At 47.1% G+C, this 25,437-nt stretch overlaps 1 protein-coding gene across 15 annotated transcripts in view; it reads right to left on the reverse strand.

Annotated features, from left to right (window-relative positions):
• HSPG2 (heparan sulfate proteoglycan 2) overlaps positions 1–25,437 on the reverse strand; it is a 240,738-nt gene that overhangs the window by 130,440 nt on the left and 84,861 nt on the right. For 12 of the 15 annotated variants that reach the window (XM_079986614.1, XM_079986613.1, XM_079986622.1 and 9 more), the window contains 15 exons: positions 23,612–23,731; positions 21,775–21,906; positions 20,474–20,618; positions 20,220–20,371; positions 18,690–18,836; positions 16,635–16,798; positions 12,011–12,190; positions 10,921–11,117; positions 8,429–8,576; positions 8,159–8,286; positions 6,458–6,544; positions 5,455–5,513; positions 3,618–3,663; positions 2,087–2,147; positions 462–602 (listed from right to left, as the gene is read on the reverse strand). In XM_079986614.1, coding sequence (XP_079842740.1) covers positions 462–602; positions 2,087–2,147; positions 3,618–3,663; positions 5,455–5,513; positions 6,458–6,544; positions 8,159–8,286; positions 8,429–8,576; positions 10,921–11,117; positions 12,011–12,190; positions 16,635–16,798; positions 18,690–18,836; positions 20,220–20,371; positions 20,474–20,618; positions 21,775–21,906; positions 23,612–23,731 — 1,907 coding nt within the window. Of the gene's footprint in view, positions 1–461; positions 603–2,086; positions 2,155–3,617; positions 3,664–5,454; positions 5,514–6,457; positions 6,545–8,158; positions 8,287–8,428; positions 8,577–10,920; positions 11,118–12,010; positions 12,191–16,634; positions 16,799–18,689; positions 18,837–20,219; positions 20,372–20,473; positions 20,619–21,774; positions 21,907–23,611; positions 23,732–25,437 lie in introns of all 15 variants that reach the window. The other 3 variants (XM_079986616.1, XM_079986623.1, XM_079986619.1) reach the window with 2 other exon arrangements.

Consider the following 25,437-nt stretch of genomic DNA (forward strand, 5'->3'; position numbering starts at 1 on the left):
TTAGTGGATCAGCTGATAAGCGGCTTAGCGGATCAGCTGATAAGCGGCTTAGTGGCTTAGCGGATCAGCTGATAAGCGGCTTAGCGGATCAGCTGTTAAGCGGCTTAGTGGATCAGCTGATAAGCGGCTTAGCGGCTTAGAAAAAGGGGGGAAAGGAAAAAAAACCTGCGGGAACTCGCAAGACATTTTCGTCTTGCGAAGCAAGCCCATAGGGAAATTCGTTTTGCGAAGCGCCTCCAAAACGGAAAACCCTTTCGTCTAGCGGGTTTTCCGTCTTGCGAGGCATTCGTCTTGCGGGGCACCACTGTATATACTTTGTAATGGGTATGTATATAGGAGGGGTGGGGTGGGGGTGGAGAAGGACCTTCCTAGCAGGATCTGTGGACCGAGTTTGCATAGGGAAGGATGCTTCCAGCCTTACACATAGCAGGACCCGCCTTCCTGGCCCCAGGGAGCAATACCTGGTCCCTGTTCCACGAGGAGCTGGAGCACTGGCGTGAGACCCCCATGCAGAAGCAGCGCAGGCAGCCTTCGGGGTTTGCGTGGCTCAGGTGGAACGAGCCCGTAGCACATTCGTTGCACGACTGTCCCATGACGTTGGGCTAGGGAGAAAGAGAAGGAGAAGAGGTAGTGATCAGGTGGGATTACTATGAGGAATGACGAAATATGGAGCAAGCCATTGTGTCCGCGATGACAGCATTGCGTTGACTGGGTTTGATTCATTGGCAATAATTTCTGATCAAATCCCACAAGCCTCTGCAACTCTGCCCATTTTCTCTACTGTCCATTTTCTTTCTCTATGCCTGACAGGCACTTATCAGCATTCTAAACACAGGCCAGTTGTTCACCAGGGTCATAAAGACAGTAGGTAGCTTCTCTGGTGTACCTTTCCTTGGTTTTGTTAATCTTAGGGCCAGGAAGAGAGTTCACAAGGAGATGGTAAATACTACCTGTTCCTCCTTTCCTGTTTACTGCTGTTTATGACCTCCAGGGTTTCCTAAAAGCATTCCTCCTCGTTTCCTGTTTTATTTACTCTGAACTACATATCCATGCTCAAGTAGGAAATAGTTTCTTTGTAGATAAGAGGATTTCTTCTGATCTGACTTTGTCCCACGTGGGGGTTTTTTGAAATGCTCAGAGGAAATCTGATTGGTTCTTACGAACACTGTGTGAAAAGTTCTTTTGTGAATAAAACGACCTGGGCCAAGGGGTGGGCAGATTACTATTATTGGCACTCCTCCCAGAGCCTTGCTGATCAAACCTTGTGTGTATTTTATTAATCAGAGTCCAATCCTTCCTTGCTTTGGGGAACGCTACAAGGACGTTGCAGCAGAAGGACGAGAAAAGGCGATGGATCTCATAGACTCACCAAAAGTCAGCAGCCCATAGCATAATAAATATGTTCAGCTCAGCTGAAGGTCACATTCTAGGCCATGCTAATATGTCACAAAAGAGTACAACTTAAAAGCCTTGTCATCTCCTCCTTTGCCCGCCAAGGCAAAGGGAGGCCGTCAATGACCCAGGAGCAGGCAGGTGACGTCAATGCTTCTTCTCAGGAAAAAGAAAGGAGTCTGGGAGCTTTATGTTACTCCTTGATTCCTGCTGTACCTTGCTTCCGGAATGGCTTGATTCCCAAACAAATTGGCTCCCGAACGCCGCAAACCCGGAAGTAAGTGTTTCGGTTTGCAAACGTTTTTTGGAAGCCAAACGTCCAACGCAGCTTCCGATTGAGTGCAGGAAGCTCCTGCAGCCAATCGGAAGCCGCGCCTTGGTTTTCAAAAAGTTTCAGGACTCCCGGAATGAATTAAGATCGAGAACCAAGGTTCCACTGTACTTCTGAAATAATCTCATGCTGACAACAGAAGCTCAGCAGCTGGGCAGATGTTCTCAGAGCTCCTCTTGAAGTTTAATTTAGGAATTCATTTATCGTGGCAAAAACCCAACCGTAGACCCCACAGATCTGGGGGCCTTCCCATTTGCAAAAGGCGAATGAGGGGATTTCAAGTTTCACCGTTTTGTCTCATCTTGCCATGCCTAACCCAGGGGAGTCTTGGCTGCTGCACCTCCAAGCTATGGCCCAGCTTACCTTGCACTGGCAAGCACCATCTGACGCTTCGCTGCTCCCTCTCTTGTCGCACTCGATGCTGCTCTGCCCTACACAAGGAGTAAAGAGAGGTTGAGAGAGACAAACCCAGGCAGGAAAATGTATTTCCTCCACCATGGCCTAGTTAAAACCCAGCGTAAGATCTAAGTCAGTCCAGAGGAGCTTCCTTGTATTTCTACTTAAATCGTCCCGACGCGCAGAACCATGAGAACTAGAATTTTGTGCAGCAGAGCTTTGCTTGCAAAAGGCTGCAGGTTCAATCCTGAGTGTCTCTAGGCAGGACTGTGCAAAGACCTTCCCAAGTCCAAAACGTTGTATAGCTGCGGCCGGTCAGTGTAGAAAGGCAAAACCAGCAGGCGAAAGGAAGCAAAACAAGGTAAGAAAGGGGGTAGAAACATCTGAGAAGAGAACTAGGAAGAGCTGAAGAAGTGCAAGGAGGAAGGCAAAGAGACAGGGTGCAAAGCGAAAGCAGGTGGGTGACAGAGGAGCTGGACTCTGCTTGAAGCGGGTCAGACTAGATGACTCTTGAAGGTCCCTTTCCAACTCTGCAATTCCGTGCGAAAGAAAGGAGGTGGTGACAGTTATAGGAAATGAGAAAGTGTTGGAATGGTTTACTAAAGATGAAGAAGTTAAATCGGTTATGATTCAACGGGCGAGAGACTTTGGGTACAACATACAGTTTGCAGCATGGGAAAAATTATGGAGAGAGGTTTTGAAATTCACAGCGTGTTATACATTAAAAGAAAATTATATGGAAATGATGTATCTCTGGTATTTAACTCTGAGTAAATTAGCAAAAATGTACAGGACAAGTTCAAATGTTTGTTGGAAATGTAAGGAAAAGGAAGGCACCTTTTATCATATGTGGTAGAACTGTAAAGTAATAAAGGAATTCCAGGAAATGATATACAATGAATTGAAAAAAATGTTTAAAATAACTTTTGTTAAAAGACCAGAAGCCTTTTTGTTAGGAATTGTAGGTGCAGAGCTACCAAAGGAACTGGAAAGATTGTTTTTGTATGCTACAACAGCTGCAAGGATGCTTCTAGCCCAGGGTTCGAAAGACGACAAGATTCCTATCAGGGTGGACTGGCTGATGAAATTATTGGACCTATGCAGAGGTGGCAAGATTAACTGGGAAAATCAGAAACCAGGAAGATCAAAACTTCAATAAAGAATGGGACAAATTTATATTATATTTGAAAGACTACTGTAAACACTTGAACTCTTTGGCAGGTTTTAAATAACTCTTGCAATGCTGCATAGATTTTGGATACAATGGAGGATTGTAAATTAGATGGACTTATAATATGCAGTTTAAAAAAGTTACTCAAAGAACTCTCAGAGGGAGAAAGTCTTGAGTTTCAGAAGAATCTTGTGTAATTCTTATTATTTGTGATTACAATTGTGAATGAAGCCGTAAAATCAAATAAAAACTCTTTTCATAAAAAGAAAAAGACAGCGAGGATTTGGGGAGGGGGGTGTAAGAAAATGCAAATGTAATAGCGATGACGACTTGCCCTCTAGTGGAGTATCAACTTCAGGACTAGGAGGGAACCCTGGAAATCAGAGAGAGAAAGAAATTGTCAAAAGGGTTCAAATGTTTGGCCAGCAATATGTGAAATATTGGCTTATGTGTACCAGGTGGGGAGAGCGAAGCAGGCCAACACGTCAGAGTTGTGAAATGTGGCAAGATGGTAGTGCTATTAAACTTAGATTGAACGTGACAATGTGGTTCCCACATTCGTGTTTGGAAGTCAGAGATTGACCTCAAACCTAGCAGAAGGTTGGTTGATTGATTGATTCAAATGAATCTCAAAGAGGCTTACAACCAATAAATAACCATAACATAACAAAAGGTACTAGAACATCGCAAATACAATACGCGTCATATGAAATAAATCACAAATTATCAGCGAAATAGTTTCACTCTATAAAAAACTGAACAAAACAGCAACTAAAAAAAATAAGCCAAACCTCACAATTACGGCAAGTCATGTGATTAACAAATCAATGCGGCATTTAGAATCTACAAAACGATATTAAAAGCGTTAGCGAAATAGCAACTAAAAATATAATCTAGGCACCAGGTTCATTCAAACAATCTCTGCACCCCCATGACTCATAACCTTTCACTCTGTTCAGTTCATTAAACCACTAATATACACATAAATGCACATGATGCCTATTGTTAAGCCAGTTCTTAAGCCAGGAGCCAAGGGCATAAAGCTGCTTCCTTTGTTCCTCCTTAAACCAGCCCTTGATTCGGAACAATGAGGACTAGAAACTTGCTTTATTTTCAATTTTTAAAAAGACCGCAGCTCGGTGGCATTGCATCTGCTTTGCATGCAGAAGGTCCCAGGTTTCATCTCCCGGTAGGGTTGAGAGAGACTCCCTGCCACAAACCCTGGAGAGCTGCTGCTGCTGCCAGTCAGAGTTGGCAGTACTGAGCTGTATGGACCAAGGGTCTGACTCTGGACAAGGTTCCCCTGCGAAGGCCTGAAAGCTCGTCCTGACCGGCCTGCGCCCTCATTAGCAGAAGAAACTTCATCAGGACATGGGTGCTTAATTCCTGCATTGCAGGGGGTTGGGCTAGATGACCCATGGGTCCCTCCCAACTCAAAAATTCCTATGATTCTAGGACAGATTGCGAATGGAAAACAACACATTGCTCTTCTCCTGGGGGGGGGGGGGCAGTCCGCAATCCGCAATCTCCTTTGGCCAATTTCTCCCTCTCTGCTCCATGGCACAATCCTAATCAGCCTTACTCAGAAGGCAGTTTCAGCAGGTTGTTCTCAACAGAGTCCTACTCAAGAGTAGACCCACCGAAATGAATGGGCCTAAGTTAGGGACGCAGGTGGCGCTGTGGGTTAAAGCCTCAGCGCCTAGGGCTTGCCGATCGAAAGGTCGGCGGTTCGAATCCCTGCGGCGGGGTGCGCTCCCGCTGCTCGGTCCCAGCGCCTGCCAACCTAGCAGTTCGAAAGCACCTCCGGGTGCAAGTAGATAAATAGGGACCGCTTACCAGCGGGAAGGTAAACGGCGCTTCCGTGTGCGACTCTGGCTCGCCAGAGCAGCGATGTCACGCTGGCCACGTGACCCGGAAGTGTCTCCGGACAGCGCTGGCCCCTGGCCTCTTAAGTGAGATGGGCGCACAACCCCAGAGTCTGTCAAGACTGGCCCGTACGGGCAGGGGTACCTTTACCTTTAAGTTAGCCACGTCCCTTCATTTCAATGGATCTAGTACTAGAGACAGCCGGCAGTTATTCGATGCTGAGTTTTCGCAGCTTTTGCCCTGACAGCGTGACTCTGGAGTCAAACCTGAATTGCGTGTGTTCAAAGGTTTTACTCACCAATCCTCACACATTTTCCTCGTGGCTGGATGGGGTCTCCTTTGAAGCCAGGAGCACATCTAGGGGCGGAAATATGTTAAGTTGCAACTTTATCAGTGTCCCCCGGAAATCACTTTGTGGCCAAGGGTAGGAAACATCTCTGTCCCCCTCCCCAACGTTGCTGGACTCTAACTCCCATCAGCCCCAACAGACAGCATGCCCAATGGTCAGGGATGATGGCGGTAGTTGTAGCTTACTAACATATGGAAGACGTGAGGTTACTCAGCCCTGTATTTTAAACACAAGGTAAAGTTATGATGGAGGTAGCCAGGAGCAGTAAAGGCAAGCGATGGCCTAGTTCAGGGATGGGGAACATCTGTGTCCCTCCAGATGTTATGGGACTCCTAACTCCCATCAGCCACAGCAGCCAACATGGCCAAAGGTGAGGGGTGATGATGGGAGTTGTAGTCTCATAACATCTGGAGGGACACACCTCTCTCATTCAAGCATTAAAAGAAGGCAGTGGGCAGTGAAGGCAAGTGACGGTCTAGTTCAGGGTATCCTGTAGCCCTCCAGATGTTGTTAAGACCCCAACTGATCCCTGATCCCTGTGTTTAAAAATGGCAAAGTGGTGATGGAGGTAGCCAGGGGCAGTGAAGGCAAGTGACGGTCCAGTTCAGGGATGGAGAGCTTGTGGTTCTCCAAAAATTGCTAGACCCCAACTCCCAACAGCACCAGCCAGCCTGGCCTATATTCAGGGATGATGGCAGCTGGGGACAGTGAAGGCAAGTGACGGTCCAGTTCAAGGATGGAGAGCTTGTGGTTCTCCAGAAATTGCTAGACTCCAACTCCCAACAGCACCAGCCCACCTGGCCTATATTCAGGGATGATGACTAGCATGATGGCAGCTAAGGGCAGTGAAGGCAAATGATGGTCCAGTTCAGGGATGGAGAACTTGTGGTTCTCAAGAAACTCCCAGCAACTCCAACACACAGTTTGAAACTACAACAAGGAGCCCACTCACTTTTCGCAGCGACGTCCGGTGTAGCCTGGGGCGCAAGCATCGCAGGTGGCCTGCCCGTCTGTGTCCAGGAAGCAGGACTCTGAAAACCTGAAAGGAGAAGAGGGCAGTGTCACCATGGGCACCACCATCCCTCTGCCCCACAACGCTGGGAATGCAGGCCGCTGGGTGCATGGCTGGTAGGGCCTATATTGGCCTGGGCAAGGGCAGCTTCCCAGTTGCGGACTGAGTGGCACACATCAGTGGCCCATTCATAGCTGCCTTACTTATCTATTTATTTGCACAAATTTCAACACCACCATCAATAAAATATATTATCTATTATATATCTATGTATCTATCTGTCTATCTGCCTGCCTGTCTAATCTACCTACTTTTATTTGCCTCCCTAATCAATCGATCATCTACCTATCAATCTGCCTACCTACCTAAGCTACTTACCTACTCACCCTGTTTACCTACCTCATGATGGTAAAAAGCGTAAAATCCACGATAAAAAATACGTTCGTAAAACAAGCACAAAATGTGTAACAAAAGGGTAGATCAGACCGATACACCCACACAGCTCAATTTCAGGAAAAGCCAGGTGTGTTTTAAGCAGGGCACCTGAATGCCAGTGCTGCAAATTCCAATGGGCTAGTGCCACAACACTAAAAGCCCTGGTCTTTGTAGATGCAAGATGGACCTGGAAGCGCATAGCACAACTAAAGGGAGGGGGGCTGTTTCCCTTCAGGAGGATTGAATTACCCAGAAAAAGGCATACAGTGGTACCTTGGTTCTCAAACGCCTTGGTACTCAAACACCTTGGTTCCTAAACGCCGAAAACCTGGAAGTAAGTGTTCCGGTTTTCGAACGTTTTTCGGAAGACGAACGTCTGATGTGGCTGTCTGCTATTGTTTCCGGGGCGCCTGCACCAATCAGAAGCTGTACCTTGGTTTTCGAACATTTCAGAAGTCAAACCGACTTCCGGAACGGATTAAGTTTGGCGCTTTTGTTCTTGCTATTTATTTTGCGTTTTTGTTATTGAGGCTTTTTTGGTTCATTTGTTTTTGTGATTGTGTAGAACCTAGTTCAGCTATTGAACTGATTGATTGATTGATTGATTGATTGATTGTGTGGCTGTGGAAATGGATAAAAGCCCCCCATCCAAATAATGACTATCATCAGTGCAGGTAAGAAAAAAAATTAATTTTCATTTTTATCATTTACAATACTGTCTTATTTATTTTATAGTACAGTACATTGCTTATTGCTTTCATTTTGTGGATCAATGGTTAGAGAGTAAAATTCATGCTAAAATGCTGTTTCAGGGGTTGTTTTTAAAAGTCTGGAACGGATGAATCCATTTTGCATTACTTTCTATGGAAAAGCGTGCCTGGGTTTTGGAACGCTTTGGCTTTGGAACAGATTAAGTTTGAGAACCAAGGTACCACTGTACAAGGCAAGGTGTTCCCAGAGGTAAATTCATGGATACGAACTCACCCGGCCACTGTCTTTCCCTGCAGGCTTAATGTTTGCTTTCAGGGCAACAGGAAAATTGCAGGCACAACCAGAAGCTGTAGATTATTATTATTATCTTGGTCCTTTCCTAATCTCCTTCCTGCAAAGCCTGCCGAGTCTGCAGAGGGCAGGCAACTGCTGACATCCTCCAGGACAGACCCCGATGACAATAACCCGCAATGCAAAGACCCTCGGCTCACTCACCTGCGGGGGGCTTCGGTGTACGGGCAGGGGCAGGGGCGGCAGGCGGTGGGTGTGCCCTTGGTGGCGTCTCCAAAGAAACCCGGCTTACATTTGTTGCACTGGGGCCCTTCGGTGTGGTGCTGGCAGTTCTGTGGGGCAGGGGGAGAGGCGGAAGAGACAAAAGGAAGAGGGAGGTGAACGGCAGGGCACAGTTTTCCCCAAATCCCTCCCCCCGCCAACCAACTTCGAGCCCCTCCTCCAGCGGCCGTCGCCACCCCGCCACAAGCTTACCAGGCAGTAGCCAGAGAACGGGTCGCAGGTGCTGGAGTGTCCGTTACAGTTGCAGCCAGAGCACGTGCCCAGGTACGGCCCGCCGGGCACTCGCTTGAAATGGGCCTCACAGCGTTCGCAGGAGAGGCCGGCGTACCCAGCAGGGCACCTGCAGAGAGATGAGCAGAAGGTGTGTTAAGAAGGAATAAAGGCATTGTTGGGATGGAGCTCCCCCGAGATCTGCTTTTTAGCACTAAAGACTATGAAGAAGATCGGCAGAAGGGACGTGAAGAAGAGTTAAGAGCCTCGGATATAAGATCTCCAGGTTGATGGACTGTCTGGAGTTGACAGAAGGGACGGCAGAGGCCGAGACCAGGGAGAGGAGACGATGGAAGAAGATTGGGAATTTAAAGTTTATATTTGGAAATTTTGTAAAAATTTAATGAGGGAGAGAAAAATCGTGGAATGAATTTTTTATGACCCTAGTGGAAATGTTTTAAGAGATTCAGTTCAAATAGATATATTAATTTTAAGGAGAAATAAGATTAAAAAAAAGTAAAAACGGATTGTTAATTGGTGAAAGAAGAGAATGTAAAATTACAGTACATTAAGATAGATTATAAGGACAAAATAAAGAGGGAAAGGATTTGCTGAAATATTTAACTGAATTAGAATACAAAAAAGGGAGGTGGGAGGAGGTCAAGGAAACAAGCAAATGAGGTATATTATGTGAAGGTTTGGTGTGTTTTTTGCTTTTGTTTTTTCTTTTTTCTTAATCTCTTTTTTATTTTTATTTTATTTTTTTATTTTTATTGTATTCTTTTTTATTGTGATACATTGTTTTGTTTTTTGTTTAATTTGGTGTTTTTCTGTTTCATGTGTAACCTTTAAAACCTTAATAAATATTATTAAAAAAAAGAAAAAAAGAGATGAGCAGAAGGTGAAGACAGCGGCAGAGAGAGGCAGGTTTATGGCCTGCAGTAAGGACACTGCCGATTCTCTGTAAGGCAGGCCGCAGAGGCACCAAACAATACTGAGCTATGATGGAGTGAGGATCTAACTTGTGACTCAGATCCTAATGTCAGCAGGTTAATTTCAGTGGGGCTACCTTTGAAGGTGACCCAGAAACTACAACTAATCCAGAATGTGGCAGCAAGATTGGTGACTGCGAGTGGCCACCAAGAGCATATAACACCGGTCCTGAAAAACCTACTTTGGCTCCCATTACGTTTCCGGGCACAATTCAAAGTGTTGGTGCTGACCTTGAAAGCCCTAAATGGCCTCAGCCCAGTATACTTTAAGGAGCATCTCCACCCCCATCGTTCAGCCTGCGGTTCAGCACTGAGGGCCTTTTGGTGGTTCCCTCAATGCAAGAAGTGAGGTTACAAAGAACCAGGCAGAGGGCTTTCTAGGTAGTGGAGCCCGCCCTGCAGAACGCCCTCCCATCACATGTCAAGGAAATAAACAACTATCTGAATTTTAGAAGACATCTGAAGGCAGCCCTGCTTAGGGACGTTTTTAATGTTTGATGTTTTATTGTGCTTTTAATAGGAGACACTGGCCACATGACCCGGAAGCTGTACACCGGCTCCCTCAGCCAATAAAGCAAGTTGAGCGCCGCAACCCCAGAGTCAGGGGTCCCTTTACCTAATACAGTGGTAAAAAGTAAAGGTAAAGGTACCCCTGCCCGTACGGGCCCGTCTTGACAGACTCTGGGGTTGTGCGCCCATCTCACTTAAGAGGCCAGGGGCCAGCGCTGTCCGGAGACACTTCCAGGTCACGTGGCCAGCGTGACATCGCTGCTCTGGCGAGCCAGAGTCGCACACGGAAACGCCGTTTACCTTCCCGCTGGTAAGCGGTCCCTATTTATCTACTTGCACCCGGAGGTGCTTTCGAACTGCTAGGTTGGCAGGCGCTGGGACCGAGCAGCGGGAGCGCACCCCGCCGCAGGGATTCGAACCGCCGACCTTTCGATCGGCAAGCCCTAGGCACTGAGGCTTTAACCCACAGCGCCACCTGCGTCCCTTTAATACAGTGGTACCTCGGGTTAAATACTTAATTCGTTCCAGAGGTCCGTTCTTAACCTGAAACTGTTCTTAACCTGAAGCACCACTTTAGCTAATGGGGCCTCCCGCTGCCGCCGCACCGCAGCCACACGATTTCTGTTCTCATCCTGAAGCAAAGTTCTTAACCCGAGGTACTATTTCTGGGTTAGCGAAGTCTGTAACCTGAAGCATCTGTAACCTGAAGCATCTGTAACCCGAGGTACCATGTATTCTGTTGGGAGCCACCCAGAGTGGCTGGGGAAACCCAGCCAGATGGGCGGGGTATAAATAAATTATTATTATTATTATTATTATTATTATTATTATTATTATTATTAGCCTCCTCTGAGCAGGACTAATTTGGACACAACCCACAGGAGCAGGGTTGCAGCAGGCTGGCTGGAGCCCCCCAACTTCCCTGCCCAGAACCACCCTGGATGTCAGCAGCTGCCCCCATCGCTGGCACACCTGCATTCCTCCACACCATGCGCCAGGCCCAAGCCGGTGACCTCCGTGGTGGTTGTGTCCATGACGATGTCGCTCAGCCCCACACTGGCCATCCGGTTGTCATAGACGGTCTGGATCATAACCGCCTCCAGGTTCTGGAGGGTGAGCAGCAGTTCCTCGCGGCTGACGGAGGCTCCCGACTCCTTCTCCCAGTGCTCCTGCAGAGGGGGACACCCGGCAGGTGAAGAAATGGCTAAGCGAAAGGTGCAGGAGAAATACCTTATTGTGTTGGCTGCCCCAAAAGTGCTTGCGAAGAAGGTCACAAATCTTGGGACTGTCAATGTTTTAAAGAAATGGTCTATTAAAAAACCCAACACATACCACTTCACATCATAAAAATCTATATGGGAAGCTTGAGGTGAGACCCTTTTTGGAGTACAGTGGACCATCTGGATACAAATTTAATTTGTTCCAGAGGGTCCGTGTGCACCCTGAAAAATCTGCATCCAGAGATACCGCTTCTGGATACTTCTGGATACTTCTGGTTTTGCTGGTGATTTTGCAACCCGAAGTTTACGTTACTCGAGAGTAACGTAACCTGAGGGTGTACTGTATTTGAAGAACAGCTAGGGTCAAATGAAAAATGAATTATGAATTACGAGCAGCGGAATGAAGTACCATCATCTAAAGCGGTAGGTATAAGGTGGGAATAAAAACAACATGGAAATAAAGGTGGGAACTCAAAATTCAAAGAAAAACAAAGAAGCAAACTTGCAAAACCTGAGAAAATCAATAAAAAATGATGTCTATACGAAAGAAAAAACCAATAAAAGTATAAAATAAATAAGGGTAATGTTGCTTCTACCCACCCAACCCAGCTTGGCTCACTTGTTTGAGTCACCTTAAAGTTCAATGTGGCATTGCAGTTTTGAGTATTTGCCTCTGAGGGGCAGGGAAGATCTGGATTCAAATCCTTGCTCAGGCAAGAATCTTGGGCTGGGCAAAGCCCGCCTCCACCCTCCCCCAACCCAGCATACTTCGCAGGGGTGTTGAGAGGAGCGTTCAGCCTCAGCAGGACGGAACAAGCCCTCCCCGTTCCAGCCGCACTCACCTCGGTGAACTGGACATGGCGCTGGTTCACCACCGAGGGCTGGGTGGGCACCTGCACGCGGTAGATCAGCTTCTGCCCGTTCCCCACAATCACGACGTTCGGTTTCTGCACAGGCTCCGATTGGCCCCTGGCCAGGCCGTAGCGCACCTTGAAGCGCAGGAAACCTCCATAGGAGTCCACCTGCAGGCAGAGCAGAGAGGGAGGGGAGGTCAGGAGGGGGCGACCCAAACGTAGACCCTGGCCCTCCAACCCACCCCCATAAATCCATGTGCCCATTCAGCAGAAATGTGAGCTGGGAACCTTCCGTGGATGACTGCAGGTTTGCGGAGGGAGAGAAAGTTAAACCCTGAAAGGAGGGAGCCATAATCATAGGGACAGAACTACAGTGGTGCCCCGCAAGACGAACGCCTCGCAAGACGGAAAACTCGCTAGACGAAAGAGTTTTCCGTTTTGGAGGTGCTTTGCAAAACGAATTTCCTATGGGCTTGCTTCACAAGATGAAAATGTCTTGCGAGTTCCTGCGGGTTTTTTTTTTCCTCCCCCCCCCTTTTTCTAAGCCGCTAAGCCGCTTATCTGCTTATCCGCTAAGCCGCTAAAAGCCGCTAATAGCGCTAATCCGCTAAGCCGTCAATGGGCTTGCTTCGCAAGACGAAAAAACCGCTAGACGAAGAGACTCGCGGAACGGATTCTTTTCGTCTTACGAGGCACCACTGTACCTAAATCGTATAGAACTTGATTCATGTATGCTTACACAGCAGCAAGAATGTTACTCGCGCCAAAATGGGAAAGAATAGAAGTCTCAGCAAAGGAAGAATGGATACAAAAACCTATCTGAAGAAAATGTTCCAATTAACATTTGTTAAAAAACCTGAAGCATTTTTGTTAGGGATTTTAGGGAAAGACCTGCCAAGGAAATTTAAGAATATCTTCATGTACGCGACAACGGCGGCAAGAGTCTTAATAGCACAAGGTTGGAAGAATGAAGAAACCCCGACTAAAGAACTATGGCAAGAGAAACTGATGGACTATGCGGAATTGGCAAAACTGACATATAAACTATGTGATAAGGACAACTGTGACTTTAAAGAAGAGAACCTTTTACAAAGTATTTAAAGAAACAACAAAATGAACTGGACTCCTTGGCAGGTTTTGAATAAACATTCACAAATTTATTATTAATAACATATAGACAGATAGGTTAAGGATTTTTACAATTTTATAATATGCAGAGAACTATAAATATGGAAAAACCAGGGGGAGGAGCTGAGGGGATTGGGAGGGTGGGGAAATGAGGATGATATGTTTTATTGATAAAATGTTATGCTGTAATTCCTAATAAAAAAATTATTTAAAAAAAGATACAAAAACCTATGGAATAAGGGATTTATGAAAAGGCAAAATGAACCATGGAAAGAGAAGAAAGGTAGTCATTGATATTTTAGGAATGTTTAAGCGAATATTTTAAATTGTAAAACAGGAAATTTAATGAAAATTGTAAAAAGAAAGAAAGAGCGAGGCTAGAACTGGAGGACATCCCATGAAGCTACTTGCTGGTTTCCCACAGGCAATTTTTCGGCCACGGTGAGCAAAGGAGGACAGATTGGATGGGCCAGTGGTCGGATCCAGCACGCTCTCCTTACATTCCTAATCTGCAGATTATGGTTCATCACCTCCCTTTTACCTTTACTGTTGTTAGCTGCTCTGAGCCCGGCTTCGGCTGGGGAGGGCGGGATATAAATAAAATTTTATTATTTTAATATTATTATTCCCACTCTCTGCAGACACCCATCGTACCTTCCTAGCTTCCTGTTGGTTTCTATTTCCCTCACTGAGCAGCAACTGAAGTCACGGGACATTGTTTTGCATTCCACAGTCAGAGTTACTGTTGGGTTCCCACAGGAATGGGAGACTGGATGTGACGTTCACTGGTTTCCTGTTTTTCACTGTTCTCTCTGTGTTCTTTGTTTCCGAGAGGAGTTGCTTCTCTGCTCTCACAGAGGCAAGATGCATGTTTGTATTCTCTCAGCATAGAGTGTAAATAAAATTAAGAATGTAGCACATACTGCTTATCCTTCTGCTGTGTGACGACGCTCTGCTTGGGCTCAAGATAAGACGAGCCTGTATCAGCTTCAGCCTCAGATGGGCCGAAGCTGGTCAAAATCTCACAGCTTCCACCCCGCCCCAGCACTGCTGTTATCAAAAAGGGCTGCAGCTTGGCAGGACACCTGCTTGGCATGCAGAAGGTCCCAGGTTCAATGCCTGGAAGCATCTTCAGCTAGGGGTTGGGAATGCTCCCTTTTCTGAAACCCTGAAGGGCCACTGCTGACAGTCATTGTGAGAAGGGTCATTTTTGCGACTTGAGAAAAGGCAGCTAAGCTTACGGCTAGGAGAAAGTCCAGGAGGAGGATTATTATCAATTTATGACAGGGTGGAAGGTTCGTAGGCTATGAAGGACTTGCTCACAAATGGCAGTTGCACAAATTATGATAGCTAGGAAGTGGAAAGAGCTAGCAGAATATTATTATTATTATTATTATTATTATTATTATTATTATTAATACCCCACCCATCTGTCTGGGTTTCCACAGCTACTCTGGGTGGCTCCCAACAGAATATTAAACTACAATAGTGTATTAAACATTAAAAACTTCCCTAAACAGGGCTGAGTTCAAATGTCTTCTAAAAGTCTGGTAGTTGTTTTTCTTTTTGACATCTTGTGGAATATAAAGTGGAAGAACGGCATAAAGAGGTGTGGGATGTAGCTATTAATGAAAATTGGACACGTGCTATTAAGGTTATAAGGGAAATAGGCAGGAGAAATGATTTTGAGGAGATATGGAGGGTGTTTGTAGAATCTGTACAGTGGTACCTCGGGATGCGAACGGGATCCATTCCGGAGCCCCGTTCGCATCCCAAACAGAACGTAAGGCGCGATAGAGCATCTGCGCGTGCGCGGATCGCATTTCGCCGCTTCCACGCATGATGTCGTTTTGACCGTCTGTGCATGTGCGAGCAGCGAAACGTGGAAGTAACACGCTCCATTACCGCCGCGGAGCACAACCCAAAAGCGCTCAACCTGAAGTGTATTTATCCCAAGGTATAACTGTACCGTGGTAAAGGTAAAGGTAAAGGTACCCCTGCCCGTACGGGCCAGTCTTGACAGACTCTGGGGTTGTGCGCCCATCTCACTTAAGAGGCCAGGGGCCAGCGCTGTCCGGAGACACTTCCGGGTCACATGGCCAGCGTGACATCGCTGCTCTGGCGAGCCAGAGCCGCACACGGAAACGCCGTTTACCTTCCCGCTGGTAAGCGGTCCCTATTTATCTACTTGCACCCGGAGATGCTTTCGAACTGCTAGGTTGGCAGGCGCTGGGACCGAGCAGCGGGAGCGCACCCCACCGCAGGGATTCGAACCGCCGACCTTTCGATCGGCAAGCCCTAGGCGCTGAGGCTTTAACCCACAGCGCCACCTGCGTCCCTCTGTACCGTGGTACCTCAGGTTAAATACTTAATTTGTTCCGGAGGTCCGTTCTTAACCTGAAACTGTTCTTAACCTGAAGCACCACTTTAGTTAATGGGGCCTCCTGCTGCTGCCGCACCGCCGGAGCACGATTTCTGTTCTCATCCTGAAGCAAAGTTCTTAACCCAAGGTAATATTTCTGGGTTAGCGAAGTCTGTAACCTGAAGCGTATGTAACCTGAAGCATATGTAACCTGAGGTACCACTGTACTGTTAAAACAGAAAGGGGTCAAACCATCGCAAGAGGTGTTGAAATTTAGAGAAGTTGGATAGTTACAACGGAATGGTCTCAGTGGCGGGGCGCACATTTTTATTCTTATTTATTTATTTATTTATGATTATTACTTTGTCAAATGAATAAATGAATACATTGTTCTTGTTGTTTAGTTGTTTAGTCATGTCCGTCGCTTCGTGACCCCATAAAGGTAAAGGTAAGGTAAAGGTACCCCTGCCCGTACGGGCCAGTCTTGACAGACTCTGGGGTTGTGCGCCCATCTCACTTAAGAGGCCAGGGGCCAGCACTGTCCGGAGACACTTCCGGGTCACGTGGCCAGCGTGACATCGCTGCTCTGGCCAGAGCCAGAGCCGCACACGGAAACGCCGTTTACCTTCCCGCTGGTAAGCGGTCCCTATTTATCTACTTGCACCCGGAGGTGCTTTCGAACTGCTAGGTTGGCAGGCGCTGGGACCGAGCAGCGGGAGCGCACCCCGCCGCAGGGATTCGAACCGCCGACCTTTCGATCGGCAAGCCCTAGGCGCTGAGGCTTTAACCCACAGCGCCACCTGCGTCCCCGTGACCCCATATGAGTACATAAATAAATATTTAAAAAGGACAGAATTCCTGGAAAAGGGAATAAGACATAAGCTCTGAGCCCCTCTCCCCCACCCCGTGGGTTGGCTTAGTTACATGGTTAGATACTTACAATGGAATGGTCTCGGGGGTGAGATGCACATTTTTATTCTTATTTATGTATGATTATTACTTTGTCAAAATAAAACAGCAACAAAAAAAAAAAATACAAAAAAGGAAAGAAAAGGAAGCTAATCCTGTTCTTAAAATTGGCCTATAGTTCAGGCCATGAGGACTCGAACTCGCTTCCCTCACCTTGTTGCCCAGGAACTGCCCGGGGAGCATCCAGAAAGAGTCGTGTATCAGGAAACGGCGGGAGAGATCGACCAGCTGGAACTCCTGCAATCCGGGGTCAATCTGCAGCTGGGTTGAGGAGAGGGGCGGTGTTCCGGGCTGAGAGGGGGTCGTCACATTCACCCCTGGGGAAAGTGACACGGGAATGGTATGATAAGAATTTTAAGGTCTCAGATATATATTAAATGTTCATAAATGTACCAACCGAGCACATATACAGATCAGCACAGGAAGACAAACCTGAAACCATTTTGATTCCCAAACTGACCAAACGTTTTCTCTGCAAGGTCAAAGGAAAATGGAAAAGCTTCCCCATTGCCTTTTCCTTCACAAATCCTGTCTTAATGGCACATTTAAGATATGAATAGGGTGTGAGTCTGTGACCTTGATCAGGAACTAAGTATTTATCATTACAAAAGACTGGCCAGGCTCCCTAGGCAATCCAGTCAAGTGACCATTAAAGAGGTAACCTGGCAGACAGGAGGTAAACAAAGCACTCAGATTTTTGCTGTAGACCGCCCTTTGTGATGTAGGTATGATGTATCTGGGGTGGTGGTCTTGAGCTACACGCCTTCTGTGTAAGGGGAGCACCCTGTTGCAACTGATCAATAAAGATCAGGCTTACTAGCTGCTTTGCTTCTCAATTTTCTCTGGTTGGCCTCTGTTATTTTCTCCTACCAATAGGGAACCTACGTAAGAACTCTATATGGGCTCTTGGATACCCCATAAGGGAAAAAGGGCAGATTGATTTTGTTTGCAACAATGGCAGGGGGTTGTTGCAGGGCACCTGGTTGGCCTATGTGAGGCCAGGACACTGGGCAAGGTGTGCCCCCAGGGCCCAATCCAGCAGGGTTCTTCAGAGGCCTATTAATGCCACCGGATATTCTCTGAGGAAAACTTAGTGGAAGACTACCTCAAAACCCAAAGCCCTCCTTCCCCCTTATAAGAATTCTAAGGTCCCAAGTGGGACGCGGGTGGCGCTGTGGGTTAAACCACAGAGCCTAGGACTTGCCAATCAGAAGGTTGGCGGTTTGAATCCCTGCGACGGGGTGAGCTCCCGTCGCTCGGTCCCTGCTCCTGCCAACCTAGCAGTTCGAAAGCACGTCAAAGTGCAAGTAGATAAATAGGTACCACTCCGGTGGGAAGGTAAACGGTGTTTCTGTGCACTGCTCTGGTTCGCCAGAAGCGGCTTAGTCATGCTGGCCACATGACCCGGAAGCTGTATGCCGGTTCCCTCGGCCAATAAAGCGAGATGAGCGCTACAGCCCCAGAGTCGTCCACGACTGGACCTAATGGTCAGGGGTCCCTTTACCTTTACTTTAAGGTCCCAAATATAAAATAAAACATTCATAAGTGTACAAGGCAAACACATGCATAAGTATATAAACCACGTGTCTGAAATAGAACAGGAGAGCAATCCTGAAGTCATTTTGACTCTCTCAAATTGACCTCAAATATTTCTCTGCAAGGAGGAAGGAAATGGAATAGCCTCTCCCTTGTCTTTTGCATACCTGTCTTAAGCGTGTATGAATAGGGTGAGCCTGTGAACTGGATTCAGGAATTAAAAGTATTTACCATTGCAAACGTAAGGCGAGGCTGCTCAGGTAAAGCAATCAGTGACCAATAACAGATATCCTGGCAAACAGAATTTCTGCTGGAGACTGCCTCTTGTGATGTATTTCTGCTGTAGACAACCCCCTTCTGTGATGTATGTATGATGTTTTGGGGGAGTGGTCTTGGGCTCCAGGGTGGGCAGTTTCAAAAGTCTATATAAGGGCTTGCACGCCATTGTTCTGGGTTCCTCCTGCCTCCTGCATGTGGTGAGTGGGGACCCTGTTGCAACAGTTGAATAAAGATCAGGCTTACTAGCTGCTTTGCTTCTCAATATTCTCTGGTTGGCCTCTTGTTATTTTCTCCTACCAACAGGGAACCCACTGAAGGACTCTATCCGGGCTCTTGGGTACCCCATAAGGGAAAAGGAGAAGTTTTTTCTTATAACACCCCCAACCCACTTACCTTTGAAGTTGTCGGGTGTGTCGAAGCGAAGGCGGATCTGGTTGCGGTGCCGGCTAGTGCCACGGCAAGATTTGGTGATGCCAAAACAAAAGCAGGGGAAACACTGGGAGGTTTCTTCATTGTGGAAGTGTCCTTCTGGGCAAGGTCCTGGGGTGGGGGGGTGAAGGAGGAGGCTGTCAGGGATCCAAGGTGATGGATGGACATGCCAGCAGGTTTTTTAAAAAAAGATTTCACTGATGTAAATCAAACAGATCAATATAGCAGCACAGTATATGTAGGAGAAACACAAAATTTGGTTGGGCCGGTATTAAAGGCCAGTAAGAAAAAGTTCTGTCAAGAGGGAGTCCTGTGCGTCTGTGTTTGTTGCATGAACACTAGTGGCCAAAATTGCAGAAACCTTTTGGGGAAAGTGTATTTCCGAGGTTTGATGGCTCATAACACCACTTTCTTTTGGAGTAATACCATAAAATTATACATCAATGGAAAGATAATTTAATGAAGAATGTAATGCAACAAGGTTTGTTCAATTATCTATATTCTATCAAAAGCTATAACCAAATAACCAGAAAAAAGGAGTGTTTAGAGAGTGCCAATCATTAAATTATCACTTCCACTGCTATATAATTTTATGGTATTTCATAAAACTGTATGCTTGGAAGGGGCCTCAAAGGTAATCTAATCTAATCTAATCCCCTGCAATGCAGGAAACATTTGCGGGGCTCAAACCCACAACCCTGAGATTAAGAGTCTCGTGACGGAGGTTCTGGCAGCCAGCAGCATGTATGTCAAGAGCCTCTGAGAGTGTAAGCCTTTCGCAAGAACATTAAGAGCTTGCTGGATCAGGCCAATGACCCAGTCTCCTGTTCACACAGGACCCGAGTGCGAGAGCAATGCCTGCGGTTTCCGGCACCTGAGATTCAGAAGCAGTGCTGCGCCCAAATCTATAAGCAGAGCAGAGCCCTCTCCTCTGTGAATTTCTCCAGTCCTCTTTTAAAGCCACAGGTTAACTACCTGCTGTGTATAAATCCCAACCAGAGAAGAATGGCAGATTAAATTGATGGATTATGCCGAAATAGCCAAAATAACCGGAGGAATCAGAAATCAGGAAGACCAAAATTATAATAAGGAACAGGCAATTTTATAATCTATCTTAAAAACCATTCTAAACAGCTAAAATCGTTAGTAGGATTGGATCACTTGTAGTTTAATGGTGAATTTTGGACAGAATGGAGATGTAAAAGATTTGGATTATCATAAAAGATGCAGGAGGAAATGATTAACAATAGGACCCACAAAGGGGAGGAGAAAAGTCCAGGAGATTCCTTGGACTCTTGTTTTTATGTTGTTTGTTGGATATGTGACTGTAAAATTTTAATCTGAAAAACCAAATAAATATTTTTAAAAACACACACACACAAAAAGAACTACGCACTGTTTAAAGAAATGCTTCAACAGATATGCTAATTAGATGGACAGATCAGTGCCTGCTCAAACGGTCCCCACCCCGCCTTTCCCGCCCCTCTGTCTTACCTCGTCCAGGTGTGAGGCTCAACACTCCATCAGGGATGCCAAAAACCATCCCGCGGGCGTTGATGGCCTCGCAGGTGTAAGCTCCCTGGTCGGCCTCTTTGACGTCTTCGATAACCAGTGTCCCCCGCCCGTTCTTGCTGGTGATGGAGACCCTGTGGTCGTAAGGGGCAGAGTCAGCATCCCCAAGCCCAGGTGGTGGAAGAAAAAGGTGGGGGGGATGGAGACCAGACACACCTGGGCCACCCGCAGCTTACCTGCGACTGCTGGGGATGTGGCCCCAGTTTAGCCTCCAGGTGATGATGGGGGTGGGGACGCCCACGGCCACACAGGTGAAGCGGACTGTCTCTCCGGGGGCGGCCTGGATGGATTCCTCAGGGGGTGTGATCACCTGGGGAGGGGCTAGACAGGGAGAAGCATCATAGAGTTAGAAGGACCAAAGTATCACCTGGTCCAGCTTCTTGCAAGGCAGGAATCGCAAAAGAAAGGGGGGATCATCTCTCTCATGCTCTCCTTCCACCTCAAGCATGAAATCCCCAAGTGGAAATGCCTACCCAGCAGTGGCCTAATGGTCAGCATGGCGGACTAGGGCCTGGGAGACCAGGGTTCAAATCCCCACTTGACCACAAAGCTCACTGGGTGCCCTAGGGGAACAGACACTGCCTCTTAAGTCAATCTTACCCCACAGGGTTGTAGTGTGGATTAAATGAGAATCATGCACACCAACACCACTTTGAGCTCCTTGGAGGGGGGATATAAACACGATAAAATATTGGCTGGGATCGTAGCATTAAGCTCTGAAAGGATTCTAGTATTTGATTGCTGTACTGAGCTGCAATTTTGCAATTCGGCTGTGAGCCACTTTGGAATCCGCCTCTTACGCAGTTCCATCCTTATTTCAGATATTGTGATATATCGATATAGGTCCGTATCGTTAAAGTTATGGTTTTCCCAGTAGCGATGTATGGAAGCTCACTGCAAGGACAGATCCTGAAGCTGAGGCTCCAATACTTTGGCCACCTCATGAGAAGACAAGACTCCCTGGAAAAGACCCTGATGCTGGGAAAGATGGAGGGCACAAGGAGAAGGGGACGACAGAGGACGAGATGGTTGGACAGTGTTCTTGAAGCTACCAGCATGAGTTTGACTAAACTGCGGGAGGCAGTGGAAGACAGGAGTGCCTGGCGTGCTCTGGTCCAGGGGGTCAAGAAGAGTCGGACACGACTAAACGACTAAACAACAACAACAACATAGGGCACCCCCATTGGTGCTTTACCCTTCCATGGACTCCCTGCAGGCAGGCAGGAGTCAAGATACAGCCTGGCTTCACCCCAATGCCTAAGCCAAACCACTCACATCTGTAACCAATAAAATTGTGGCCTATTTGAAGCCATAAACCAAATATTCCGTGTCAGGGTCATTTATTGTTCTCCTGGGAACTTTGTGGGTCGCACAATGCCTTGGGACGCAAATCATATTCAAAGTCCACTTTGGTGGGGGGGGGGCTTAACTCTTCCCACACCATCTTGCTCTCCATCCCCTGCCACCCCGAACTCACTGCAGCCAATCTCGTCAGAGCGATCTGCGCAATCCGTCTCGTCGTCGCACTGGTAGCTGGCCGGGATGCAGGTGCGTGTGGACACGCAGACGAACTGGTCTGGAGCGCAGGTGTCTCCGGGGCCCTTGGTAGCTGCGGAGAGGACAAGAGCATTAGCGGAGCAGCCTGGGGTGAAGAAACGGGCTCACCAGCTTGATATTGCTTTAGTGTGGCAGCACCTAGACTGCGGAACTCCCTGCCTCTTGATCATCAGGCAGGTGCCTTCACTGTACAGTGGTACCTTGGTCCTCAAACAGCTTGGAACCCAGACACTGCAAACCCAGAAGGAAGTGTTCCCATTTGAGTGTTACGCGGAGGTCTGTCTGTTTTTGCTATTTATTTTGCGTTTTTGTGGCTCTTTTTGTTTTGGGTTTTTTTGACTGTGTGAAACCCAGTTCAGCTACTGATTGATTTATTGTGTGACTGCAGTACATTGTTTATTGCTTTCATTTTATGGATCAATGGTCTCGTTAGATAGTAAAATTCATGTTAAATGGCTGTTTCTGGGGTTGTTTTTACAAGTCTGGAACGGATTAATCTGTTTTGCATTACTTTCTATGGGGAAGCGTGCCTTGGTTTTGCTTTGGTTTTGGAAAGGACTTTCGGAACGGATTAAGTTTGAGAACCAACGTTCCACTGTACACTTCTCGGCACCTACTGAAACAGTTTCCCAATGGAGCAGAAAAGACTATTTATGTACGTGACCATGGCTGCTCGGATGTTATTGGCCCAGAAATGCAAAGAATATAAAGTCCCGACCAGAGAAGAATGGCAGATCAACTTGATGGATTAGGCCAAAACGGCAAAAATGACCAGAAGAATCAGAAACCAGGAAGGCCAAAAATTTAATAAGTAATGGGGAGAATTTATAACTTATCTTAAAGACTAATGTAAACAGTTAAAATTGTTAGAAGGACTGGAATGGCACCTGTAGTTTAAAGTTTTGATGCCATATGGATGACTGCATACAAAGCTTCATGTATATGCTTGGCAACTGTTTTAAAAATTTTCAGTAAAGTTGGTAATACATAAAAAATAAACAAATAAATGGTTCTATCCAATGCTAGCCCAAATGGCCACCTGCCAGTGATTCTTGCATTGCAGCAAGTTGGGCTAAATGACCACTAGGGGTCCCTCCCAACAGTACAAATCTATGATTCTATGAATACTGGGGATATACCTGTTGAAGTTACCAGAAGCGCCTAACTTCACCCCATTAATTCCAATGGGCCCCTCTGCTGCTAGTCCTACTTATGTTCATTGGGCATGACTAACTTAAAAGGTAAAGGGTAAAGGGACCCCTGACCATTAGGTCCAGTCGTGACCGACTCTGGAGTTGCGGTGCTCATCTTGCTTTACTGGCAGAGGGAGCCGGTGTACAGCTTGGTCATGTGGCCAGCATGACTAAGCCACTTCTGGCGAACCAGAGCAGTGTACAGAAACAGCGTTTACCTTTCCGCCAGAGTGGTACCTATTTATCTACTTGCACTTTGACGTGCTTTCGAACTGCTAGGTTGGCAGGAGCAGGGACCGAGCAACGGGAGCTCACCCCATCGCGGGGATTCGAACCGCAGACCTTCTGATCAGCAAGTCCTAGGCTCTGTGGTTTAACCCACAGCGCCACCCACGTCCCTTTAGGCCCCATTTATTCCAAGGGGCCTGCTCCAGGGGGAACTTAGCTGGATTCAATTCAAAGGGCCTCAGCTTTGGTGAGCCACCCGGAGTTTTTGTGTTAAGCCCTGGGACACAGAAACCCGGATGCAAATCGACAAACCCCTGGCGCTCCCAAAACGCTTACGGCAATTCAGCTCGTCCGAGCCGTCTGTGCAGTCGTTGTCTCCGTCGCATCGCCAGAGCTTGAGGGCGCAGTGCCCGTTCCGGCACTTGAACTCGTTGGGCTCGCAGGGGCTGGGAGTGCCTGTCCAGGAGACAGAGAAAATTCAGAAGCTGGTCCCCAGCCCTCACCCACAAAACCCTCCCCATCTGTCAGGGGCTCTTTGAGCTGCACAGGGATGGACCTCAGGGGTCACTTCTAACTCTAAAGATCTAGGAATCGATGTTAAAATAAGTTGAGATTTCTTACTGTTAGCCAGATTCCCAAATATCTAACTTTTTTTACATATTTTCAAACCAGACATTTTTTCTGATATATTTTCCAACTTATCATTTCTAATGTCATAATAAACAGCAATGGAGATAGGAGACCAGCTTGTCTTGTTCCTTTTTCTATTGGGCATTTGTCTGAAAGAATATTATTTATTAAAATATTTGGAGATTGATCAGTATAGATCACTTTAATTCCAGCCAGGAGAGAATTTCCTATTTCCATTTTCTCTAATACCTAAATCAAAAATGACCAAGAAATAATATCAAAGGCTTTCTCCGCATCTAAAAATATGAATATGGCCTGTTTTTCATTTCTCACTTCCAAATAGTTACCGTATCTTTTGCTCTATAAGACTCACTCTTTCCCTCCTAAAAAGTAAGGGGAAATGTGTGTGCATCTTATGGAGCGAATGCAGGCTGCGCAGCTATCCCAGAAGCCAGAACAGCAAGAGGGATTGCTGCTTTCACCGCACAGCGATCCCTCTTGCTGTTCTGGCTTCTGAGATTCAGAATATATTTTTTTCTTGTTTTCCTCCTCCAAAAACTAGGTGCATCTTGTGGTCTGGTGCGTCTTATAGAGAGAAAAATACGGTAATTACACTTCTTCTATTGTCCTTCATTTGTAGGCCTGGTAAGAATCTGGCTTGGTCTCTGTGGACTGACTCAGTTAGCGTCTTTTTAAATCTGTTAGCTAAAATTGTAGCAAATAGTTTATAATCACAATTTTAGGACTCGATGATCAATCAAGGCCCTACTTTGCCCCACAAAACAGAAGCTGATGCTAGATTCCTCTGTGGCCCTGGTAAGCTGTAGCTCAGCGGCAGAACATCTGCTTGGCATGCAGAAGGCCCCAGGTTCAATCCCTGGCAGCATCTCCAGGTGGGGAATACCCCCTGCCTGATGGGCCACTGCTGCATGTCCGTGTAAAAAGGCAAAGGTAAAGGGACCCCTGACCATTAGGTCCAGTCATCTTACTTTACTGGCCGAGGGAGCTGGCATACAGCTTCCGGGTCATGTGGACAGCATGACTAAGCCACTTCTGGCGAACCAGAGCAGTGCACGGAAACACCGTTTACCTTCCCGCTGGAGCGGTACCTATTTATCTACTTGCACTTTGAAGTGCTTTCGAACTGCTAGGTTGGCAGGAGCTGGGACCGAGCAACGGGAGCTCACCCCGTCGCGGGGATTCGAACCGCCAACCTTCTGATCGGCAAGTCCTAGGCTCTGTGGTTTAACCCACAGCGCCACCCGCGTCCCGCCAGTCCGTGTAGCCAGGGCGAAATGGTCTGACTCTGTACAAGACTGCTCCCTATATCAATCAACACATTTTTCAGCACCACAAAGACTAGAAAATTTGCTTTCAAGCCCCATGGTGGGACATCTGCCTTGCATGCAGAAGGCCCCAGCTTCCATTCTCCAGGTGGGGCTGGGAACGTCCCCCTGCCCGAAACTCTGGAAAGCTGCTGCCAGTCAGTGCAGCCAACACAGAGCTAGGTGGATCCGCGGTCCGGCTCCTCA

The sequence above is a fragment of the Podarcis cretensis genome (genome assembly GCF_951804945.1).
Source record: "Podarcis cretensis genome assembly, chromosome: 8".
NCBI lineage: Eukaryota > Metazoa > Chordata > Lepidosauria > Squamata > Lacertidae > Podarcis > Podarcis cretensis.